This window comes from Varanus komodoensis, unplaced genomic scaffold (genome assembly GCF_004798865.1).
Source record: "Varanus komodoensis strain SLA01 unplaced genomic scaffold, ASM479886v1 scaffold76, whole genome shotgun sequence".
Lineage (NCBI taxonomy): Eukaryota > Metazoa > Chordata > Lepidosauria > Squamata > Varanidae > Varanus > Varanus komodoensis.
In genome coordinates, this window is record NW_025336429.1 from 2,554,726 (window position 1) to 2,579,398 (window position 24,673).

General features: G+C 49.2%; 2 protein-coding genes across 7 annotated transcripts in view; one reads left to right on the forward strand and one right to left on the reverse strand.

Moving 5' to 3' along the window:
- Positions 1–23,611, forward strand: part of LOC123035085 (zinc finger protein 585A-like) — a 35,839-nt gene extending 12,228 nt beyond the window's left edge. For 4 of the 6 annotated variants that reach the window (XM_044452935.1, XM_044452938.1, XM_044452940.1 and 1 more), the window contains exons 5-11: positions 821–1,248; positions 3,522–3,648; positions 4,413–4,520; positions 15,434–17,644; positions 21,568–21,620; positions 22,651–22,723; positions 23,341–23,611. In XM_044452935.1, coding sequence (XP_044308870.1) covers positions 821–1,248; positions 3,522–3,648; positions 4,413–4,520; positions 15,434–17,644; positions 21,568–21,620; positions 22,651–22,695 — 2,972 coding nt within the window. In that variant the 3' untranslated portion in view covers positions 22,696–22,723; positions 23,341–23,611. The remainder of the gene's footprint in view (positions 1–820; positions 1,249–3,521; positions 3,649–4,412; positions 4,521–15,433; positions 17,645–21,567; positions 21,621–22,650; positions 22,724–23,340) is intronic. The other 2 variants (XM_044452936.1, XM_044452937.1) reach the window with 2 other exon arrangements.
- LOC123035054 (CD82 antigen-like) lies at positions 12,520–13,284 on the reverse strand. Its single transcript, XM_044452894.1, has 2 exons — positions 13,025–13,284; positions 12,520–12,952 (listed from the first exon to the last, which is right to left on the reverse strand). Exons 1-2 carry the CDS (start codon positions 13,282–13,284, stop codon positions 12,520–12,522), a joined length of 693 nt encoding a protein of 230 aa, XP_044308829.1.
- Positions 23,612–24,673: the final 1,062 nt, after the last annotated feature.

Consider the following 24,673-nt stretch of genomic DNA (forward strand, 5'->3'; position numbering starts at 1 on the left):
GCTCTTTAGTTCCTCTTCACTTTCTGCCATGAGAGTGGTATCATCTGCATATCTGAGGTTGTTGATACTTCTCCCAGCAATCTTATTTCCAACTGGTGATTCATCTAGCTCTGCCTTTCTCATGATGTGCTCTGCATATAAGTTAAATAGGCTGGGCGACAGTATACTGCCTTGCTGAACTCCTTTCTCAATTTTGAACCAATCAGTGGTTTCGTGTCCAGTTGTCACTGTTGCTTCTTGACCCACATATAGGTTTCTCAAGAGACAAATAAGATGGTCTGGTACTCCCATCTCTTTAAGAACTCGCCACAATTGGTTGTGATCCACACAATCAAAGGCCTGAGCATAGTCAAAGAAGCAGAAGTAGATGTTTTTCTGGAACTCCCTAGCTTTCTCCATGATCCAGCATAAGAAAAACCTAGAAGCATCTATAACCAAGATGACCTTTTGCTGTTACTACTTGCTCCATCAGACTCCCACACTTGATATATCATAGGATAAAGAGAGCATGAGAAAGTGGCGCTGAAATGTGTGTTTTCTCTTTCGCTTCCCTCCGTGCTCCTTTTTCCTTGCATGTTGTGCTCTTCTAGACTGCATGCTTGCGGAGGGACTGTCGTGTTTTAGTGATTATATGTGAGACCCTTTTTTGTGGGGCCCTTTTTTGGCTGAGGAACAGGATACGAATACTTATTAACATTAAAAACACAACCTTATTAAAAGCCAGTTTAATAATCAAAGAGATAATATGACATTTCTGCTTCTGGATAGAGAAACGATTCTCCCAATTTTGATTCTCGCAATTTGTCTCTTTCCCTTCCAGCCCTTGCAGATCTGGATCTTCAGTCGTCATCCATGGGGGAACAAGGTCCAACGAATCCCCCAGATGGAAAAGGCCCCCTCTCGCTCCCGGCCAGGCCTTGGAGAGCCTGCCGGGAAAGAACAAGGCCAAATGCCTCCGAGGAGCCCATTGTTAACTCGGACCTACAGCGCCAGCGTTTCCGGCAGTTCCGCTACCAGGAGCACAAGGGTCCCCGCGAGGTTTGCAGCCAGCTCTGGGAGCTCTGCCACCAGTGGCTGAAGCCGGGAAGGCACACCAAGCTGCAGATGCTGGAGCTGGTGATCCTGGAGCAGTTCCTGGCCATCCTGCCCCAGGAAATGCAGGACTACGTCAAGGAATCGGGGCCGGCAAGCTGCGACGAGGCAGTGGGCCTGGTGGAGGATTTTGTGGAGAATCAGCGAGGGGAAGAGGTGAGGGTGCTTGGCCACAGTTGTTCCAGGCTGTGCTCCTGAATGGTCCAGTAACATCCAGTTAGAACCACTTTGCTGGCTTTGGATCTATTTCTTGAGCACAATTCAAGATGCTGGTCATGACCTATCAAGCGCTGTATGACTTGGGGTTGTGCAGCCAGAGAGACTGCCATTTCCCCTAAATGCCTGTCTGGGTTTTAAGACCACTGGGTTTGACCCAGCTTTGGTGCCACCGCCACCAGCACCATCCCAGATGCTTTTGGTGGTGACCCGAGAAAGGTTCTTCTCGCGGGCCACTCCCAGGCTGTGAAGTTTCTCACGAAGGGAGGTTTCTCTTTTGTCCTTTTGCTGACAGGCTAACACATTTTCATTCGGGTGGGCCTTTGGCCTGGAAGTTTTTATTCTACTCTTCCTCTCTCTCTTGTAGATCGAGAGAGGTATTACTACCACTCCATACGACTCTGGTGTGCCCGCAACCAGAGTATTGCGCTCAGTTCTGGGCTCCACATTACAGGAAGGATAGAGCCAGGTTGGAGTCAGTGCAGTGAAGGGTCACAAGGTTGGTGGCCGGTTTGCAGGGGAAGCCATATGAGGCGAGACTGAGGGAACTGGGTCTCTTCAGCCTTGAGAAGAGGAGACTCAGAGGGGACCTGTTGGCAACATATAAGTACATGGGGGGGAGTGTCACACAGAGGTGGGTAAGACCTGCAGAGGAAGGTGGGACGCACTCCAAGCCAAGTTCAGGGATCCAAGGTTCAATTTGGATGCCAGGCGCTACTTCCTGACAGTCGGGACCCCGAGGGTATGGAATGGGCTTCCACGGGAGGTGGTTGAAGCCCCATCAGTGAGGGTGTTCAAAGATAGGCTGGACATGCACATGGTGGGCATGTCATGAGCGGAGCCGGGGGTCAGACTAGATGGCCCGGGAGGCCCCTTCTGACTCACTCTGTTTCTATGTTTCTTACTGTGTTTTTAATGTATTGCTCTTATTATATTGCAATCAAATTCTAATTTCAAACAACATGGTTCGGTTCCTAGGATTGCATGCTCCTTTGACTGTTGTTTTCTTTGGAGAAAGGTTCAGAACAAATGAAATCAATACAGTGCCAAGGAGCTCTCTGTCAGCAAAGACTGAAGAGAAAGCCGTATTGGGAAGCTTTTACTTACATGTGTAAAAGTCCTTTAGGGCACAATCTTATGTATGCTTAAATGGGAGAAAAAGTCCTACAACTAATCCTATGCATGTTAAGATGGGAAAAGGACTTGTGGCTAAGAAAAACACAGCTTACCAAACATTCTGCCATTTCAAGCAATGGATGGGTGTTTGGACAACATGATAGCCCCTGTTCGGCCTCGAATCGGGAGGCAGATGCACTAAGCGGCCGAAGAGCCCTGCTGGATCAGAGGGAAGGCTTGTTGAGGGCCACCTCCTGTCTCTCAGGGGCCTGGCCAGATGTTTCTGAGAAGCCCATCCACAGGACTTGAGAGCAATCGTTTCTCCTGCTGCTGCTCCCCAACAATTGGGAGTTGGTACTTTGGGCTAATGGAACCCTTTTAATTCCTCAGTTTTAATTGATTTCGCTCTTGTTTATTTCTGCTGCCTGGTTCCTGCCTTGCATTATTATTATTATTATTATTATTATTAATTATTATTATAACATTTCTATGCCGCCCCTTGCCGAAACCTCGGGGCGGCTTACAACATGATAAAATACATTGAAATACAATAGTACATAATAAATTACCATTAAATATAAAAATACAAAAAAATACATTGATTTACAAATACAAAATTAACATTATCAGTATAAAATAAAAATATAGGAGGAGAAAGAGAAGGAAGAAGAAGTTGCCCCGGCCAGATCGTATGTTTTAACAATTGAAATGATGTTTAAATAAAAAGGTCTTTACCTGGCGCCGAAAAACCAGTAACGACGGTGCCAGGCGGACCTCTTTGGGGAGTGAATTCCATAGGTTGGGCGCCACCGCAGAGAAAGCCCTCCTCCGGGTACTTACTCTCCTAATTTCTTTCATGGAGGGTTCCTGGAGAAGGGACTTTATCTGAGAGGATATCAAGAGGGGATTCTGCATCTCTCCCAGGACAGCCTATTCCTTGCCTACTGGCTTTGGGAAGTACTCAGCCCCCAGTAATCCTGCCCCATGGATTGCAGCTGACCCATGGGCAGGCCTGGAGCTACACAGAGCTGACACAACGGAATCCTGGTTGTTCTCTCATGCCTCTTTTCCCGGCCTCTTTGACTCTCTTGTTTTAGGCGGGGAGGCCGCTGGCCCAGACGGCAGCTGATTTCCCTGAGTCAAGTATGGCTGCTTTAGACGCTCGGTGTGCATCGAAGCTCAGAAGGCTCTCGCAGAATGGAGATGGAACTGTCACTCTGCTGGGTTAGAATTCTTTGTGTGTCTGCTGTGTGCTGCTCTGGATAGGATAGGCCAAAACCTTCCACGGATAGATTTGAACCCATTCCCACCCATGTGCCTGGTTGAGGGCTGCTTTTGTAATCCCCTGGTCCTGTGTGAGGAGGAGCTCTTTGTCCCAGCTATTTATTTAAAAAATCCATTTTGTTTTGTGTTTGTGGGTCTAGGTAGAGAGCATGATGCTAACAGGCAGCTTTTCTACAAATTTAATTAATAATAACAACATTCAAAAAAAGGAACCAGTGACCATCAGTAGGGCCTCCAGTTTATATATTTTATAGAGTTTAAAATATAAAAATACAGATAATTTTTATAAAATTATACAAATCTACAAAATTAAAAAAGTATTTTAAAATTATGATTAAAAAAAACCAAAATCTATAAAGTTTATAAACTGGATTTGCTTCCAGTGGTAATTTGATTGCTAAAGCATGTGCATCACATCACCTATATTTTGATTGGAGTGTAAAGATTAAAAAATACTCAAACTGATAGTATTAAGTATTGTTTTTATCAGTTTGTGTTTTGCCAAACAAATGTAGAGTGTTCTTTTCTGGGTGATAGACATACTTTGATGTGGGGCAAGAATCGAAGCAACGGAGACTACCTTAGTCTTTTCTGAAGGCAATCCCAAAATGATATCCCTTATTCTGTCACTCCTTGGTTGTTTCCTTCCTTCCCGGAACAGTTTTTCCTAGATTTTTTTTTTTGGTCTTCTTTTTATCCTCCAGAAGATGGAACTCTGCGAAACCACGTGAAGAACGTTCAGAAAGACAGCCCTGTGTCAGAAGAAGGAGAATTCCAGGAGGATATTTCCTCTGAGGTTGAGATTGTTGAAAGTGGGTACCTGATTTGGATATTGGGTGTGGGGAGAAATGCAGAAAAAGGAGGAGGGGTAGCGTCGTGTCTCCATCTTAAAGTCAGTGTATATATTTTAGAGGTTTGAGTCGTGGACCAAAACTGGGGAAACCCAATTTCTAATTTCTGCATAACACCAAAGCATCTCCTGGGTGGCATTTTGGGCTCATGATAACCTGCCAGTTTAATGTCCCTTCACAGGTTGTGATGATGAAATGATTATGGAGGAGAATGCAGTATCATCTCTTGAGCTCTTGGGGAAAGAGCACTATAAAAATGAACTCCCAAAGACAGACAAAGGACTACCAGTAGTTTAGCCAGTTCATAAACGTTCAAGACATAAATGTTACAGATTTCAGCTTTTTAATTTTAAAAAATACATGGCGCTAAACGCCTTGTTCAAGGTACAAATTTTAAAAAAATTAAAAGCAGTTCAAAGGTTGAACTATAAACCAAAAGGGCCTCAGTTTATAAAGGAAGGAGAGAGAGAGAGGAGAGAGGCCTCCCTCTAGGCTATCCTCTCTTTCCATTTCTTTCCAGAACATTCCTAGCTGATGTAGTTTGACTGTGTTCTGGCACAACAGGCCCAGTTGCAATGTCAACATTTGCTTATGAGGCAAGGTTTATCCTTGAGGCATTAAAAAAAACCACATTCAGTGTTTGTTTAAAAACAGTTTCTGTCAGAGAACAAATTAGGAGGTGAGAATAGTTCTGGTCACCATGCTGCCTAAAGGTTGTCTTTATAATGTTGACATATTGCTTTACCATAATACCAACCAATACCCAGGGATAGGAAGGAAGAGAAGATAGGTGCCAGTATGAAAAGAAGCCTGACCAGAGAGTGCTTTTGTATTTATATAAAAATTCAGAGATAAGCAGTTACTTATTTGAAGTATTTTTTTATGCTGCTGCTTAGCCAGAAAGGCTTCCAGGGCAGTTCATGTACGATCAGTTAAAACAGTCCCAGTGCATAGGCTTACAATCTAGAAAGCTGCAACATGCAAGGAGGAAGGAATGGGGAGGAAAGAGGAGTGAAAAATCCTTTTAGCAAGACTGATGGAACAGCCCTGCTTTCCTTCCCATCTCCCTCCATGCAGTCTGCTGAAAAGTCTGCTGGTTATTCTCTTTTGAACAAAAGGATTGAGTCTCGAAGAGGCTTGTGACATGACTTCAAGCTATGGTTAGTTTTCTCGATCTCTGGATTGGTTCCTTCTGCCCATGGCTTTCCAGTATCCCAAATGCTTTTTCAACACTTATAGTACCGTTTGGTAGGATGAGACCTCCAAGAACATTTCTCCTACTTTGGCTCTGCCTTCCAAGGCAAATTTATGAGGAAAAGTTATTGCTGTTACTCTTGTGGGGATCCAACCCCCAAAAGTGCCCAAAAGTGAGAGAGAGAAAGGCATTTTTCCCCTAAGTGTGCCAATCTGTTCTACATGGGTTGAAGCTTGCATATTCCTATGGGGAAAAGGATAAGCAGCCCTTGGATGCTATTTTAAGGGCTACCGCAGGGCTTTGCCTGCCTCCATAATGTCCGGCGAAGAGCAGTGAACCGAGGCTTGTTCTGGCTCTCGTTTCTGCTCGGCTCTGCCAGATCCGATTTTCCAAGCCAAGTTGGGAGCTGAATTTAAAGCTTTGGAGATAAACCCCAAAGGATCACCTGTCTGATTGTTTCAAAGCTGCTTCAAACTGCGCTTCAGAAGGCAATGTTTACATAGCAAAGAAGGGGATTCATCTAAGGAGAGCGAGTGATTGATGTAGCTTCCACGTCATTTTGAACGCCAGTGCATGGCATCCTGTATCAATACTGTGTGAAATGCCAGCACCTCAGCACCTCAAGAAGACATGGGTTTGGAGCAGGACGAGGTGGCTGAGGCAGGCAAATCCTTGTGGCCAACAGCACTGGAGTTTGTGAGAATACTGCTGGTGGCTCAACCATTCCGACACCGTGGGAACGCCAGCCCAGAGTGAAGCGGAGAAGCCAAGATGCCCCAGGGTTCAACATCACGCGAGGGAGGAGCAGTGTGGAATCATATGGCAGGTCAGAGCCATTGAAGCCTCGGGATCTGAGGCAGCTTCAGGGCTCCAGAATAGCAGTCCTGGTCGTTGCAGGATTGCTCCCTCAGTCTGCTGCCGCTGCCTGGGCCCTCATGAGCCCACCTGGGAGCCCTGGGGGGAAACCTATATAAGCACTGGCTCTTCCTTCCCGAAGCTGCCTTGGCAGTGAAGGTCTTCCAACTTGCTGTCTGCTTCCTGGTTGGTGTCGCCTGAGTTCCAGCTCCTGGATTTTGCTCCTGTACCTGGCTTGGTTCCTGCCTCGGTCTCCAGGTGCCTAAACGGTCGCCTTGCTTCAGTGGTTTCCGACTTCTGGCCTGCCCTGACTATGCTGTCGTTGCCTGGACTGTGCTTGCCTCCTGTCTCTGCTCTTCCTGGCAGCGACTTTGGGTTGTTGAACCAGACTTGGCTTAACGTTTGGACATGGGTTTGGTTGCGCACGTCTGTTGATCTGCGTCCCAAGTGGTGAGCACATCTGGCCAGAAAGGGAGGACTTGAACCAGCTTTCCAAGAGGGGGCCATTGGCACTCCTAAACTTGCCACCTTAGGTGTTAAAGTTGGCTCTCTCTGCTGCTGAAAGTACTACCCCTTTCGTTGGAAGTGAGTCAGGAGTCAAAGCCTTGACCCAACTCCCGGGGTGATGAGCGGCGTAAGGCACCCTGCACGGACCTGCCTGCAGGACCAGGATTAGACCCTTGGGCACGTGCAAGCACCAGGCCCGTGCAGTCCCGCAGGATCCCCGGGAGGCTCTGAGAAAGGCTTTCTCGCGTTGCTCAGTTCGGCCACAGCAAGATGGCGGCCACATCACATTCCTGCTTCTGAGCTTGCCCCGTCCTTGCGCTTTGACTGCTGCCGGCTCCCGCCACCGCCCCCATCCCGGCCTCCAGTCCAACCCCACCTTGCCAAGCGCCTGCTGCTCACCATCTCTCACCTCCCCTTCCAGCTCCAGCCTCAGCTTGCCTTGCAAATATTGCTGCATCCAGACTCGCCCTTGCCTCTGAGCCTGCGTTGCCTTGCCACTGCCTGACCTCAGCTTGCATTTGGACTCTGCCCTTCCTTGGCCCGCCGGCGCCTGATGAGGCCTCATTTCCTCTCCAGCATGCCTGGTCCCAGTGTCCTAGCCATCGACGCCTGCCCCGCCGCATCCCGGCACTGACGTATCGCCGGCAACAGGACCTACGAGGTACTTTGAAGCAAGACCAGCTCACATAATAAGGCCAAGTGTCTTGTCTTTGGTGGGAGGCTTGGTGGCCTGGGCAGTTCGAAAAGAACAGAAACGCCTGCTTTCCTCCCACTGTTTTGAGACACACGTGCATTCCTTCGAGGATTCAGTTCTAACTCTAATTGCCACCCCTTGCTCAACATCAGTGAGATGCTCAAAAGCCTCAGTCTTTACATATCTCTTCTGCTGGTCACCAGGTTCCTTTCATTCGAAGTTCTCACAAAAGCACAGCTCGCTTCATCCCACAAAGACCATTTCCGTTGAAAAGCGGGTCCCTTGCATTGGTCTCTCCGGCCTCTGTTTGCCGGAATGGCGCACGTGAATATGCGGATGTGTTGGGGGTCACGACAACATCCTAATACATGGCAAGTCTGTTGCAGAACATGATGCTCATCTAGGGAAATGCTGAGGAAACGCCAATGCCGTGGCCTTACCATTTGCCCGCAAAGCATCTGTTCTGCACCGGGTGGGTGATTTCTTCAAGACACAAATACAGAACAGCAAAGAGCTGGAGTTGGACTTCACGGAAAATATTTTCTGCAGAATGAAGACATGCTTTAGTCTTCCTTGAGCTTTGCAAAGATTTATAAAACGATTTGCCGTGAAGAGGTTCCTTTACGCCAGCTCTTGAAAGTAGTCGCAGCCCTTCAGTTGGGATCAGTTTTGCACAGACAGATTTCAAGTGGTTGTGTCACTGTCAACCAACCACTTCCTTTAATAACAACGGAAGAATAATTTGTGCAAGAGATGCTCCTGACTTTGTTTTGCATGCAGTCTTAATTAAAAAAGGAAGAGAAGTTACGATAGACTTTGCTTCGAGGACTTCCTAAATCTGGAAAAAGCCTTTTCTTGAAAAGGAAACACTGGCACGTTCTGGGGTAGTGAGATGCCTCAGAACGTATCTGGCAGGGCAGGAAGGTTTGAGCACAAACTTTTCTTTGCTGGGAGCAGGCCAAGCAGTGCCAAGAACTGCCAAGTAGATTCCTAAATAGATGGACCCAGATTTCCACATGGAGTATTTACCAGAATTCCGTCGATGTTCTCAAATCAAACAAAATGGAGGACAGGCATCTGGTGCTTGCCCAGATCGCTGCCGTCTCTGTCCAAGGGATCATCCCTTCTTCAAGATGGAGAGCATCTGTGAGTGAAGACCTTCCAAAGCTTACGTAGTGAAAGGATTGCCGCAGCAAGGGAATTGCATCTCACCAGTGAGTGGGTGTTGAGGCCCGACCGTTCGATTGTTCCAACAGCGCTGCAGACGAAATGGATTCATTCAGCCCGTGGAGGTCTTGTGGGAGTGATCTGACTAAAAGGCGGCTTGGGCAGAATTTCCAGCAGCCGGGAATGGATGAACAAATTGCGGAAACCATTTGGCATGGCTTGTGCTGCAGGTGAGCAGTCTCAGTAGGTAAGCCAAGAAGATAAGAGGAGCCGTCCTGAGACCGACAGTCCACCTAGTCCAGCATTTCCTTTGCATGTTGACCAACCAGCTGCCCACGGGAAACCCATAAGCGGGGCGTCAGTGCAACAGTGCCGTTCCGCCCATGTTCCCCAGCAACTGTTGGGCATAGGCCTCCTGCCTCTGATGCTGGGGCTAGTAGCCCCTCAGGGCTAGTAGCCATGGGTAGCCACCTCCTCCACGACTGGTCCAATCCCCTTTTCGAGCGGTCCGGATTGCTGGCCATCACATCATCTCTGGGAAGTGAATTCCACAGTTTCGCTCTGGGCCGTGCGAAGAAGCCCTTCCTTTGATCTGTCCTGCGTCTCCCACCTGACCCCGTTGTGTACTAGTATTTTAGGAGAGGGAGAAAAGCCTCTCCCGCTCTACTTTTTCCATGCTGCACATAATTCTGTACACCTCTATCACATCTCCCCTCCCTCACCGTTTTTTCTAAGCTAAACAATCTCAAATATTTTAACCTGTTGTTTGAGATAGGTGTGTTACTCTGCACGTTTATAGGTTTGTGTGTATATCATTTTTAAAATGCATTTTAAAGATTTCAATCTTTGTAAACTGGCTAGGAAGCTCCAGCTGTTGGGTGTTAGAGCAACTTAATGCACAAAATCAAGTAACAACAGGAGTCCCCATAGTGGGAAGTGGGCCATGTGCCATAATTCTTTGTTTATGCATTGGTCACGGGGAAAGTGGGAACTGTGTTTGATTTCTGATAAGCGAGGAATCGGAGGTAGGGAAGCTCTGCCATCTGTCTTCCTTTTGAAGAATATAATTTTTTCCTGGTGACCAAAAAACGAGGAATCAAAGGCAGAGAATTCTGGGTACCTGGGTGGAATGAGGATGCGAGAGAGAAGTGAGGCAGCAGAGAACAGCAAGATACTGGCAGGTAGTTCAGCCTCTTGTGGCTGGGCACTGTCCCTTAGTTTATTGTGTTGGACGACGGTTTCTGTAAGGGGATTATGGGATGTGTAGTTCAGTGCATCTAGAGGGCCGCAGGTTATTTTCCTGGAACTACAGCAGTCCCTTGAAGTGCAGGTGTGGTTTTCCAACTCTGATATCTAGCAGACTTGGGCACGGTTTTGCCTTCCGGCAGAAGTCTCTCCCACTTTCTCCTTTCTCAGCCTGCATTATCCATTTCCAACCCCTTCGTCATTTCCCCATTTCCTTAGACAGAACACGGGCAAGACAGAGCAAAAGTGGTCTTCTGCCGTCCACAGTGGGTCTGACTGTGGCTCTCTGACCCTGACTTCCTTTCTTTGAATTCAAAAATGTTTTCTATTTCCTTCACCTACCTTTTCAAATCACCATTAGAACAGATTCCCTGTAAACCCGAGAGTGTCATGGCATGGAAAGACATTCCTGCCCCCTTTCATTATGGGATGGGAACTCATCTTCATTACTTCAGAGCTAGTGCAGAGTGCTGGATGGAGGACTGGGGTGATCTGACCGCTGGGCTCCACTTGGCTGTGAAGCCCAGTGGGTGACTTTGGGCCAGGAACTGATCCTTAGCCTAGCCCACCTCACAAGGTTATTGTGAGAATAAAGTGTAGTGGCAGAGAAATATATTAGCCACCTTGCAAGAGGAATAGACATGCCAGCGTAGTGTAGCGATTCAGGTGTTCAACTGGGTTCTTGGGCCAGTTGCTGACTTCCAGCCTAACCTACCTCACAGGGTTGTTGTAAAGGACAGATTAAAAGGAGGAAGAGGATCGTGTAAGCCGCCTTGAGTTCCTCGAAAGAAAAAGAAGGCAGGATATAAACAAGTGGATGCAGGATATAAATGTAATGCATAATCATAATAATAGTTTCTTAATCAGAATAGCTCCCATATTTTGGACTTGGTATTTGGGACTTGCTGCAAGAGCCAGTCTCACCATTGGCTGGCTTGCCGTGATGTCGCAGGGGCCCAGAATTTGCCCGGGGGGGGGGCAAAAATCTGACAGTCCTGAATGCAGGATGCGGCACTCACCGAGGCTGGACTCGGCTGGAGCCCAGGTGTCCCTTCCCGTCTGCAGAACAGTCCCCCTCACTGCCAGTCCACCTCAGCTGAACCGTGAGGCCGTGGCCAGGTTTATATAGGCAAAGGACATTCTTAGGTGGGCTCCTGTTCTGGTTTGGGGTGGGGGGCGCTCATTGGAAATATATTTGCTAGTCCTCTCCATGCACTCCTTCCTCTTGGAAGACGCTTCCAAAAACAAAGAAGAAATGCAGAGGAGGCTCGGAGTTGAATCCAAGAGAACAGCAGATCCGCGTCTCCATGTGAGGCACAAGAGGCGAATGTTAAACTTCCCTTTGGATCAGCCTAAAAGAGACATGCCAGGCTGGAGGAGAAAGAAGGGAACTTTTCAACCAGGGTGCAGAGCCTCCAGCCAAGATCCAGCCCTCTGGGCTCTCCGTACAACCTTGCTCTTTCTCCACGGCCCATCTCTCCAGCTGCCAGTCGATTTTTGTACCATGTTTTCCCCATTCTAAAATCTTGAAAGGCCTCTGTTGTTGTCTTCTCTCTCCCATCTCCTCCTCTTTCTCTCTCCATCCTTCATTCATGCACAGCAGCTGACAGGGAAGGGGTATCTTGCCCCGGGACTGAAGTGATTACTTGTAGGTGCTGACCAGAAGTGGGGTGAAGCTGACCGACCCTAGTTTTGATCCAGCCGGTGTTCCAAAAGACAGAGCAGCAAAGGAGAACAATCTGTTTTCCTTCCTTTTTTTCAAGGAGGGGAAAACATACAGCCAAAAATGCAGTGACAGAATGAGAGGACATTCATCAGGTTTGCTAAAGTGACGCTGAGAAAGGCAGAAGTGTCGGTGGCAGAAAGGAGAAGAAACGACATGCCTCAAAAAATGAGACCAAAGCACCAGCTCTAGCCAAAGCCCCCTAAATTTTTCTTTATTGAATGAATGGCAAGGGTTTCGCACACAAAGCAATGATGGTAAGGGAGTGTTTTCAGCCTCGTCTGTCTGGAGACAAAGAAGGAAAGGGGTAGTCTCAGCACGGTGCTGGTGGGGTGAAGTTTCCAGGCATCACCCAAGTCAGAGAAGGCTCCAATTGCTTGTGTTGTAGGGGAACAGTCAAGAAACAGGAGGGGGCTGCCCAAGTCCTTTGCCTTGAGCCCACCATGGCAGCGCTGGCTGTCACAGGAGGGGTGGGCCGTCGCCAAAGGGGGCCCCCGGGGCGGGGGAGAGCCGTCCCCCGTTCACTGCAGGGCCGTTCCCGAGGCCAGCCTTCCCCTCCTGGCCCGCGTGAGCGTCACGGTGCTCGTTTCGCGCTCTTGCAGAGCAGCACGGAAAGCAGCGTGCCCAGCAGCTCGGTGAGGGCCACCCCGGTGCAAATGCCCAGAGCGCCGCCCAGCTTCTCCTGCGACCACTTCCGCACCACCTCCTTGCACCCTTGCTGCGCCACGGGCCATTTTGCGGGGGTGGGGCCGGGGGAAGCGGCATCCAGCGGGCAGAAGCCCACGGGGACCTGCGAGAGTTTGCTGCAGGAGCACGGGTAGGACGGCGGGTCGCTGTTGTGGAGGGCGGAGTTGATCTTCCAGTTCTCTGGCCCTGTCCAGCCGCAGCAAGAGAGGCTGGTCTGGACGTAGTCCCACGCCCTCTCTGCGGTCTGGTTGGTTTCGTCATTGGGGTTGTAATCCTGGATGAGGTCTGTGACGATCCTGGACATCCTCACCTGGATAGTGCTGTGCTGGAGATAGAGGAGCAGGCCAGCAGTGACCTGGACGGCGAGGATGAGGAGGAGGCAGATGATGTACAGGCCCAGGAGACACTGTATCTCATAAAAGGCACCGACGCAGCCCAGGAACCCCATTGTCATGGTGACAGCCCCGACCCCGATGAAGAGATACACCCCGGCCTTGAAGGAGGACAGCGAGGTGTGCAGAAAGTACGAGAAGGAGCCCTTGTCAAAGAGGATCCATATCCCAGCAGCCACGATCAGAGCACCCAGGATGAAGAAGAGGTGGTTAAAGAAGACAAAGAAGTACATGGTGACTTTGTGGCAGCGGTTCCCCATTTTCCTGTGTTGCAGAACCTTCCCTTTCTTCTCGGAACTCGGAACGTTTGGTTTAGAAGCAGCTGGAGGAGAAAAGCCCCTCCGCCACCCACACAGTGGAACATCTGGACAGTTCTCCAGGGGAGCGGGAGCCAGAGCCCGCTGTCCTTGAGCTGGTCCTGTTTGCTCTTCTGGCCAGCGTTGGCCACCTGGACACAGAGGTCCCCGGCCTTTTGTTTTGTTTTGTGGAGACACCTCCACAAAACACCCGATCAGAAAATCGCTGCTTTCTGTACTGCACCTGTGGATCTTACACTGCATCTCATTCAGTGAAAACTTGTTCTTCATGTCTGTGGCATGCAATATTCCTTTAAGAAGGGATTGCCTAAGCTGTCTAATTGCTGGAGGTGCTTGCAGCTAATGTTTCTCTTTAACGTAGCTTTCGGTGACCTGCCAGAGTTGCTAAATTTTGGGGTGGGGTGGTTCTCACACAGGTAAACGTTGCACTGGAATAGTCTTTCATGTTCACTGATGCACATCTTTTAAATTATAAACAGGCTTCATGGAGATTAGTATGTCAAAGGGGAAGTGGATTATCTCCACGCTTTTGACAGCTGAAAGACTGACTTTACAAGGTTGGAAGGATTAACAGCTCCTGTAACCCAGTGGCTTGAGAACCTTACAGTGACTTTGATACATGAATGGATGGCATTTAGATGCTGCCTTCAAATGGATACTTCTTTGGATGTTTGGCTTGCTTTTATTAAAGCCTATGTGTGAACTGCATGCATTTCATCGGCATCTGTTGCTATGGTTGTATAAAAATGCACATGCGTATTGAAGAACAGGAAAAAAAATAAGCATTTTTGTGGGTCCCTGGACACCGTGATGTGTATTGCTCCCATCTCTATGGTCTAGAGCAGGTAGCAGTTTATTTTTCTGACAGCCTGTATCATTCACTCTAGCCCTTCTCTCTGTGGTCTTTCCTGTCCTCTGTTGGTTTTTTAAATACTGTGGTATATTCAGAAGTGTTTCTCACCTCCCCAGTAGGATCCAGTGGTATGATAAGTTCTACTTCCTCAGTTTTTCTAAAGAGGAATAGATACATGAAATATCTCTTAGATTTTTAGGTATTTAAACAGTCTTGCAGATTGCTTTGCGTTAATATGTTGCTGCTCAGTGATTTGAGGCTTGGTCCCATGCATCTTTAGACAGAAATGAATCATGCAGGCTCCACATTCCCTAGCCAGCATGGGAGATGCAGAACATTTTTCTGTCTACACATGCACAGAATTGCATCCTTTATTATTCCTCTTCTGTGAACAGGCAGGCATTTTTATTCCAAAAAGCTTCTGCCATGTAAGCCACCGGGTAGTCTAACTGATGGATTCAACATCGCAGCCATGCTCAACACTCTGCAACAGCACATAGACACATGCACTCTGTTGCAAGCTACATTCAGCTGGATTGCTTGCTTTCCTCTTCCCTCCCCATCCCATTTTCCTTTTGTATTGTGTTAATAAACACAATTGTCTAAATTGTGATCCTGAAGGCAAACACTGCCTTATTTTTAATTAATTTATTGTTTTTATGTCCTGCTTTTTCCTTTCAAGGAATTCAAGGCGGTTTGCACAATCCTCCTCTTTTCAGTGTCATTTTCACAGTAACAACCCTGTGAGGTTGGTCAGGCTGAGCATTAGTGGCTGGCCCAAAGTCACGCAATGAGCTTTGTGGCTGAGTGGGACGCAAACCTGGATCTCCCAGATCCCAGCTGAATATTCTAACCACTACACTACCCAGTAATACCTATTCAGCACTTAGAAAATGATATGTAGATGATAAGTGCTTAGTAAAGTTAATCATAATATTTTCCAATAATATTACCCTCCAAATGCTTTTGCATATGCAACCAAAACAGCAGCACCTGTGCACAAGAGGAGAGGTATTGACAGGCTGACGGAAGTACAAAAACATCTTTATATCCTCCACATGAGTACAGACTCTCCACACAGGAACTAGGTGTGCTTAGTGGGCACAGAATGCTAATAGTTGAGAAAGTGAGGAGTGCAAAATTGGGTGGGGGAGAATGGAATGGAGTATTCTGAGTAGGAGCTTTCCACCCTGCAAAAACTCTGCGTATCTGACTCATAATTCTCCCTTTTTGTTCCAGCAGACAATGACCAAATGCAAGGAAAAGGAGCTGAGAGTCAGTTGGTTACGCCTGAGGCCGGAGAAGGAGTAACTCTGGCGAAGCTGATAGGGGAGGCTCCCCGTTGTCCTAAGATGGAAGAGACAACCGGATGCCTGCAAGATGCAGAAAATTCCCAGGAAAACCATCAAGGGAAACGAGTAAAAGAGAATCCATATAAATGCGTACACTGTGGAGAAAGTTTCCATAAGCGGTCTCAGCTGGTTCTACACGAGAGGGGTCATACTGGAGACAAACCATACAGTGGTTCCCAGGGCAGTGAGTGTTTCTCTTCCTGCCCTGATCTTCTCGGCCATGAAGCCAGCCACACAGGAGAGAAACCCTACCAGTGCTCAGACTGTGGGAAAAACTTCCGCGAGAAAGCGTATGTCATTCAACACCGGAGAATCCACACAGGGGAGCGACCGTATGCGTGCTCAGAGTGTGGGAAGAGCTTCTTCCGTCGAGGGTCCCTCATTCTGCATGAGAGGATGCACACCGGAGAAAAGCTGTACCGGTGCTCAGACTGTGGAAAGAGCTTCAATCGGAAGCCACACCTTGCTGTGCACCGAAGGATTCACACCGGGGAGAAGCCGTACGAATGCTCGGACTGTGGGAAGAATTTCAGTGTGAAATCGGCACTTAATGTGCACATGAGGACTCATTCGGAAGAGAAGCCATACCAGTGCGCTGACTGTGGGAAGAGCTTCCGCGAGAAAGGAACTCTTAACATACATAAGCAAAGCCACACGGCAGAAAAACCGTATCAGTGCTCCGAGTGTGGGAAGTGTTTTCGTTACACAGCTTCCTTCCGGAGGCACAAGAAGACTCATGCAGTAGGTCCAGTCCAGAAATCTTACGAATGTCCCGAGTGTGGGAAGAGCTTTGGCCGCAAGGACTATCTTATCACACACCGGAGAATTCACACAGGAGAAAAGCCTTACATGTGCTCAGTGTGCGGGAAAAGTTTCAATCACGGTGCAACCCTCGTCACGCATAAGAGGACTCACACAGGCGAGAAGCCTTATGAATGCTCCGAGTGTGAGAAGAGCTTCAAACAGATCTCAGGCCTTATCACACACCGAAGGACCCACACGGGAGAGAAACCCTATGAATGTACTGACTGTGGGAAACGCTTCATTCTGAAATCCTACCTTGATGTACACAAGAGAATCCACACCGGGGAGAGACCTTATCAGTGCTCACACTGTGGGAAAGGGTTCTCATGCTCCTCTTATCTTTTGAGGCATGAGAAAACCCACACGGGGGAGCGTTCACACACTTGCGCTGACTGTGGCCAGAGCTTCCACTGGAAACGTTCCCTGATCATGCACATGAGGAAACATACGGGGGAGCAGAATTTACATGAGTGCGCAGTCTGTGGCAAAACCTTCAGCTGGTCATCAGCTCTGAACGTCCACATGAGGACCCACACCGGGGAGAAGCCGTACGCCTGCTCCGAGTGCGGGAAGACTTTCAGTGGCAAATGGATCCTCATCCAGCACAAACGGATCCACACCGGGGAGAAACCCCACGAATGCCCCGAGTGTGGGAAAAGCTTCCATGCGAAGTCGTCCCTCCTGGCGCACCAGCGGACCCACACCAGGGAGAAGCCACACGAATGCGCCGAGTGTGGAAAAAGCTACAGTGTGAAAGCCAACTTCGTGGCACACCAGCGCACTCACACGGGGGAGAAGCCATACGAGTGCTCCGAGTGCGGGAAGAGCTTCTATAAGAAGGACCGGCTGATGACGCACAAGAGGACTCACACGGGGGAGAAGCCGTACCGGTGCTCAGAATGCGGGAAAGGGTTCAACTGGAAGGTGGGCCTGATCAACCACATGAGGATACACACGGGCGAGAAGCCGTACGCCTGTGCGGAGTGTGGGAAGTGTTTCCATAAAAAAGACCACCTCGCTCGGCACGAGATCATCCACACGGGAGAAAAGCCATATGCCTGCTTTGACTGCGGGAAGTGCTTTAACCAGAAGGTTGCCCTCATAGTGCACAGCAGGACTCACACGGGAGAGAAGCCATATAAATGCTCCGAATGTGGGAAGAGCTTCAGCTGGAAGAAATCTCTGATCACTCACAAGGCGGCCCACACGGGGAAGAAACCCTACCAGTGCTCCGAGTGCACGGAAAGCTTCAGCCGGCGGTCTCAGCTTGCAGAACACGAAAGGACCCACATAGGTAAGAACGAGGGAAGGTTTCTATTTCTTCGTTGCGTGCTCACTTTTTTCCTCTTGCAAGGAACCCAGGTGGCTTGCATGGGCCTGCCCCTCTCTATTTTATCCTCACAACAATCCAGTGAGGTAGGTTAGCCCAAGAGTCTGTGCCTGGCCCAAAGTCACCCACCACGCTTCCTGGACAAGTGGAGACTGCATCCCAGGTACTCTAACCACTAGGTAACGCTGCCTTTGCAAGGGAGCCTTCTTTGAACGGAACTTTGGGTGAGGCTATACCTTGGTGGGGGGCACCTGCCATGCATACAGTTTCTGCTGGTAACAGGAGGGCTAGCACCAGAACTCGCAGGATCCCCTGCTGAGCCTGACCATTAGAATTTCCTCTCCAATCCAGTGCTCTGAATAGCGCCGGGTGGCTGAGTCCAGCTGCCTGTTTAATTTCCCACAGTGCCCCTGACATCGAGCCACTCCAGGGCTTTGTGGGAAATTTAACATGGCGACCCCCGCAGCCCTCCATGACTGCTTCTACAGGTACCAGCAGCTGAGTAGAGCAGACGCAGTCCGGCTCCTACTCAAAGCTAAGGCTGGCTTTGGATAACCCCAGTGCAAAGAACTTCTTCATCCTGAGACGTTGGAGGTCTCGCATAAAACCGGGCCAGAAGGCGGATGTCCCAAGGCTGCATATCCAAGTTTCCTGCAATCACTTCTAGAGAATCCACCCAGAAATGAACTGGCACACGGGACGCTTTCTACTCCTCCTCCACAGCGAGCACACGAACGCAGACTGCGGGCGTCTTAGCGGGCTGGTAAAAAAGCAAAAACATACATGCCAGGAAGCAGAGAGACGCTGGCGTAGTGCCAAATTTTGGAGCTGTGAACGAGTGCAGGCAATGTTGCTCCACCCTTGAGTCACAAAACCAGTGTGGTGGTGTGTGGTGTAGTGGTGTAGTGTGGTGTAGTGGTTAAGAGCATGGGACTGGGACTCAGAGGATCCGGGTTCTAGTCCCTGCTCGGCCATGGAGCCAACTGGGGGACCTTGGGCCAGTCACAGACTCTCAGCCCAGCCTACCTCACAGGGTTGTTGTTGTGGGGATAAGATGGAGGAGGAGAATTATGTAAGCTGCCTTGAGCCCTTTGTAGGGAAAAGGCAGGATATAAATCCATAAATCAAGCAAGCAAGCAAGCAAGCAAGCAGACCGCTCTTGCAAAGACCGCTCCAAGGCCAGGCCGCGCCAGCTGACTTTGCATCGTCCCGGGGAGCACTACAGCCTCACTGGGAAAATGGATCCCCTTCCCTCCTCGGCTATGGCGAGGATTGCGGCCAAGTCCAGCGAGAACGCCGAAGCCACGGGGGTGGCAGGTGGCACAGTCACCCGCCGGCAGCAGAGCACCCGTGTGGCACCCCTGTGGTGGAGTGAGCTCCCCAGAGAGGGGTGCCGAGCAGCAGCCTTGGGTTCTTTTCATTGCCAGGTGAATTCTCCCCACATTTTAACCGTTTAAAATGCTGCAGTTCGTTGCATTTGAGCTTCTATGCTGATTCAATAGCAATTGCTAGTGGGGTTTCGCTGTTTTAGTTTTGATTTTTGTTTGTGAGTGTGCTTTTCTTAACTGCCCAGAAAGTCTTGAGTATTGCAGGGTATAAATAGCAAGAGACTGAACAGATTATCTGTGCCCAAGCCAATCTTTCAGGAAGGGAGTCTCAGAAACTGAAGCAACTAATGTTGACAAAAGAGGAAGACGTGAATATAAAATTGCTAGTCTGTTAACAAAAATAGGCAGCAAAAGTCTCTTCGGTCAGTCTCTGTATGAGGCAGCTGGAGAATGGACCGAGTAACACCCATTCTGTAAAGAGAATCTGGGAAATTTCAGGCCAGTTCATTTAATATCTGTTCCAGGTGAAGGGCTTGACAATATTATTCAAGATAAAATTGTTATTGTAATCATTAGAGTACATTTTACATTACATACAGAAGGGCAAGCTCTGCTGAAAATCATCAGTTTGTCTTCCAGAGAGTTAAGTCCTGTCCCACCTGTTACAGCTCTTTGAGAGTGTTGTTTGCTACCTCCAGTATCAAAGGAAGACTCCTGGGCACACCAGTTGCTGGGGAGCATGGAGGGGGAGGTGCTGTTGCCCTCCTGTCCTGCTTGTGGGTTTTCCATGGGAATTCCGGATGCTACATGGGCAGAATGCTGGACTAGCTGGACCCTTGCCTTCCATGGAAACCAAGCAGGCTAGCTGAAGAGGGAGGGACAGAGCCAGGTGTCCTTCTGCCCGTCCACTTACCTGTATGGATTTCCCAGTCAGCAGCTCAGGTGTGTTGTGAAACACAGGGCTGAATTAAAGAGACTGATCGTCTCTTACCATCTTCAAACTCCTTATTTCCCAGAGAATGTTTCCTGGTTTGATTTAGTTAAAAGTTTCATTCTTATAGCACTGCCATCAGTAAGAACTGGGGTTGTCAGCCACGTTGAAGGCGTGGTGGGCCACACCATCATGTCTTCTGTCCTGGGAGCGAGCTGCAGTGAGAAAAAGCAGGGCTTTTCCCCAAGTAAGTGGGGTTCGTGGCCGATGAATCCTGTGAGCGGTGTTGCTTGGTGAAATCCTAAACGGATTGGCCTGTCCCAAGAATAAAACTGTGGGAGAAAGCGGGGGAGAAAGGCAAAGAATGCTTTTTGTATTTTTTGTGCAATACACCCAAGCATCACCAGAGACTGTCTTAGAAGACAATCCCCTCTTCTGCCGGTGGGCCCCGGCAGGCTGATCTGGAAGCAAGGGCAAGCATGAGCAGCCCTATTTTAATTTTCCCCCTCGGTCCAGGGCAGAATTAATTAATTAATTAATTAATTAATTAAATTTGTATGCCGTCCAATTACTTACATCTCTGGACGGCTTACAGCATAAATAAATTGACAACCCACTCTGGCTGCAAGTTAATAAGATACAATAATAAAATTCAATATTAAAACTTATTGAAGTATTGATTAAATAAAAAGGTCTTAACCTGGCGCCGAAAAACATATAATAACGGCGCCAGGAGGACCTCTCTGGGGAGCACATTCCATAGTCGGGGCCCCACCACAGAGAAAGCCCTCCTCTGGGTACTCTGTCTCCTAATCTATTTCACAGAGGGTTCCCGGAGGAGGGCTTCTGCTGCCAATCTCAGGGGGCAGGAGGGCAAATAGGGAAGAAGACATTCCTTTAGGTATCCTAGTCCCAAGCCGTTTAGGGCTTTATAGCTAATAACCAGCACCTTGAATTGAGCCCGGACTTCAATGGGAAGCCAGTGAAGCTGGTAGAGGACTGGGGTTATATGAGAATAACGCCCAGTCCCCGACAGCAATCTGGCTGCTCTATTTTGCACCATCTGAAGTATCTGGACTGTCTTCAAGGGCAGCCCCACGTAAAGCATGGTACAGAAATCCAGCCGGGAAGTAACCAGTGCGTGTGTCACTGTTGCTAGGCAGTTCTCCAGGTAAGGACGCAGCTGATAGATTAGCCGAAGCTGAAGGAAAGTGCTCCTCGTCACCACCGTCACCTGGGCTTCCAGGGACAGCTCCAGGTCGAGGAGCGCTCCCAAGCTGCGGACCCTGTCCTTTAGAGGGAGTGCAACCCCGTCCAGGGCAAGGCCCAAGCCACCTACCCAGGAGCTCGAATCACCCACCAACAGGACCTCCGTCTTATCTGGATTGAGCTTCAGTTTATTAACCCTCATCCAGCCCAGGTCAGAGGACCAAGTCGGTGTGGTTGCCAGCATAGCTGAAGGTTGAGGAAGAAACGCACAAAAAATGGAAGTGTTGTCCAAGTGGGGAGTGCAGAAAAGAGCCCAAAACTTGCACGGTGGCAGTCTGGGACTTGGCTCCGAGGAGGTGCGCATTCTTCCTGCCCCATTGAAAGAGAGAGATCCCACAGAATCATTTTCTGCATTTCAGATTTTGTGGCTGCCTCTTCGGAACTCTCTGTGGAAGAAATTAGCACTGCTGTGGTAAGGAAACATTGCTCTCTTTTCACTCGTAAATGTTAGCATGTTGTGGTGTTTCTTGTTCTGCTATAATGTAAAGATGCACAAGGCCTCTGGAAGTCGAGCAGCTGTTTGCCCCTCCTGATTTTGATTTGTTTTTGCATCTTGTATCAACTGGGAGGCTGGCAGGTTCCCACGCTATCTTTGCTTGGGTTCAGAAAGCAGCTCAGACGGTACCATTCCAAGGCCTTGGGGCAAGCTACTTTTCCTACAGTTTCATTGCCTTCTGGAAACGGGTATTTTGTGCAGCCCACCATGGTTTAATAATCATGGTTTATCTGCAGGTTGTTTAACCCCCCAACAGCCCCTGACACGCAAGTTGGGGTGACACGTCAAACTATCCCCCACTGGGGGAATATCCAAAACATGCATGCCATAACCCACAGCTGTGTCAAGAGCTCAAAACAGCTGAGAGTGTCCATAGGCCCTCCTAAATTGTGTGGGGGGCAGGCTGTGATCCCCAAAAAATTCAGGTCGAGAGACCTTCCAGGATCCAACCTTTTTCAACAGTTTATGGCTCCTTACAGTGTGACCTAGGCAAAATTACAGGGATCCCTGCCCCAATGCGCTTACAATTTAAAATAGAGACTGGAGCAAACCAAAGAGCGTGCCCAAGGATGTAGGTAAATCCCGTTTTTAATATGCAGTGTATTTTAACCTGAACTTTTTTGGAACACAGAGCAGTGTACGTGGAGCTGTCAAGAGGCGTCTCCCGCCCTTTCACTGTTCCTGCTCGGCTCTAGAAAGGTGGCTGCAGACTCGGAGCGTGCTACTCATGGCCCTCCGCGTCTTGTCCAGTTACAGCACCCATCAACCCCAGCCAGCATAGCCAGCCTTGCAGAAGGCAGGTCCTGGATCTGACTGATGGGGTCACGAGTCCAGTCTAGTCCAGCTGATACCAGGCCCAAGCCTGGAGAAGCGAAGTTGCCCCCTTCCTTCCTTCCTTCCTTGTGCCGAAGAGCGAGTTCTTCCTCTGTCACTCTTACTCTTCCAGATGAGCTTGGATTGCAATGCAATTATTCTGACCACCGCTGTGTAGCTCCAGACCCTCCAAAAGCTGAACTGGGGTAAGTCGAGTGAGGGCCGGCCGGCCCGCTGCAGCCCCCGGGGGTGCCGAGGGGCCAATCACGACTCTCGACATAGCCTACTCTGCAGGGTTGGTATGAGGACTGAATGGAGGAGTGGGGAGGGGGCACCCACACAGCACTTTGCTCGGCACCCTGACTTCCTCGGGAGGAGGAGGATGGGATAGAAGTGTCGGAAATAACCATTTCCCAGCCCAGCTTAAAGTGTTGCTTTTTGTGTTTAAATCCCTGGACTTTCTGGGACTGGGATAGGTGACGGATCATCTCCCCACCCACTAGCATGCTCAGGTTAACACCGAAAGCCTTGCCCTGGGCACTCTGCTCTCATGGATGCCAGAACGCTCAATGGACTGCAGACTGGGTCTAACTCTGCTTTGGGTGGAAAATTGATCTCCCTGGAGCAGAAGTCACCTACGTGGTGCCGTTTTTAACCTAGGAGTTCATAGCACTTGTGAGTACTCCTGTGTAAGTGCTCCAAGTCCAGATTTTTTCTCTCCTCTCATTTGTGAGTTTTGCACATCTTTCGGGGCCTGCTTTTAACGAGGCAACGGGGTCTTTATCGGGATGTTAATGGCGTTCCTCTTTTGGCTCACTTGCAGGCGTGTGGGATCCAGCCAGATTGCCAGAACCCGATAAACTTTTTCATAAGTTGCTACAGCTCAGCATCTTGGAACATTGTCCAGAACTTTTTGTGAAACGCACCCCTTTCTAGGGCCGCCTTCCCAGTACTCCAGGGTAACTGCAGTTTCTCCTGGGACGATTCCTCCCTCGTGATCCTCCTTGAAGTCACCATCAACGTTGTGTTGAACCATTAGCTTTGCTCGTGTCTTCTGAAGAACATAGATCCAAATGAAATACTTTAAAATCTGAGTGCATTCTGTCCTCTGTCTGTTAAAATGTTTTCCTTGGACTTGGAGACGGCTGTCACATCCATTCCTTTGCCTGGCCCGCATTGGTTGCCCGTTTAATCATTCCATGTGCCTTTGATACATCCATGCCATCAGGTTAAGGCTGAAATCCTGTCCCTGCTTGTGTGGGAGTCCGCTCCCCACAACTCCGGGAGGCTTATTTCTTCCATCTCCATCTGATACACAATAGTGTGTGTGTGCTTGTGCCAGTGGCAGTAGCAAAAGTGTTGGCCTGGACCTCTGGAGAGATCCAGTTTCTAGTCCTCCTCCCCAGGAAGCTGATCAGGTGTCACTGACCGTCAGCCCAGCCCATCGGCGGCCAACCTGTGGCACGCGTGCTGCAGCAGCCACGCAGAGCCCTCTCTGTCGGCACGCAAGCCGGGTCGCCCCAGCGTGGCCCCAGCAGCCGAGCTTTGGAGAACAGCACACACAGGGGCCCTGCGCACGCTCGGAAAGGAGTGGCGGCACAAGGCACAAGCCACGACTCATTAGCCACGACTCGTCCGAGCTTTCGCAGGGCCGGTCAGTGCGCCGCCAAGGATACATATATATACAGTTGCTTGGACTGGCTGTGAGTTGCTTTTTCTAAACGAAAACCTCCGTATTCAGGTTTTATTGCAGGGTTGGCACTGCGATAAATAAGTGGGTTTTGGGGTGCAGTTTGGGCACTCGGTCTCTAAAAGGTTCACAGGGCTGTAGTCAGGATAAAACAGAGAAAAGGAAGATTATGTGAGCTGCCTTAGTTTCCTTGCAGGAAAAAGGAGGGTCATCAATAGAAATAATCTGAATAATGCAACATTTCCATTTTTCTCTCCCCTTCTGTCCCTCTGACTTGTGCTGTATGTAGCATTCTGCTTGATAAAGAATTCTGCAGAGCCCAAGAGCTTTATGCACTGTTTTGTGACACTTGGCTTGGATATTGTTGGGATTTTTTCCTTTTCAATGTCAGTTTGTATAGAATATTGTGTGTGTGTGTGTGTGTGCGCGCGCACACACGCGCTTAGTAACTTTTACTTAACCACCC

What these genes read in the sequence shown, in the direction of transcription:
- LOC123035054 (XM_044452894.1), bottom strand. Translation starts at nt 13,284, where the DNA reads ATGGGGAACCGCTGCCACAAAGTCACCATGTACTTCTTTGTCTTCTTT. An exon ending in ATACAGTGTCTCCTGGGCCT is followed by an intron (nt 12,953 to 13,024) that starts GTACATCATCTG and finishes TCTCCAGCACAG; the next exon opens with CACTATCCAGGTGAGGATGT.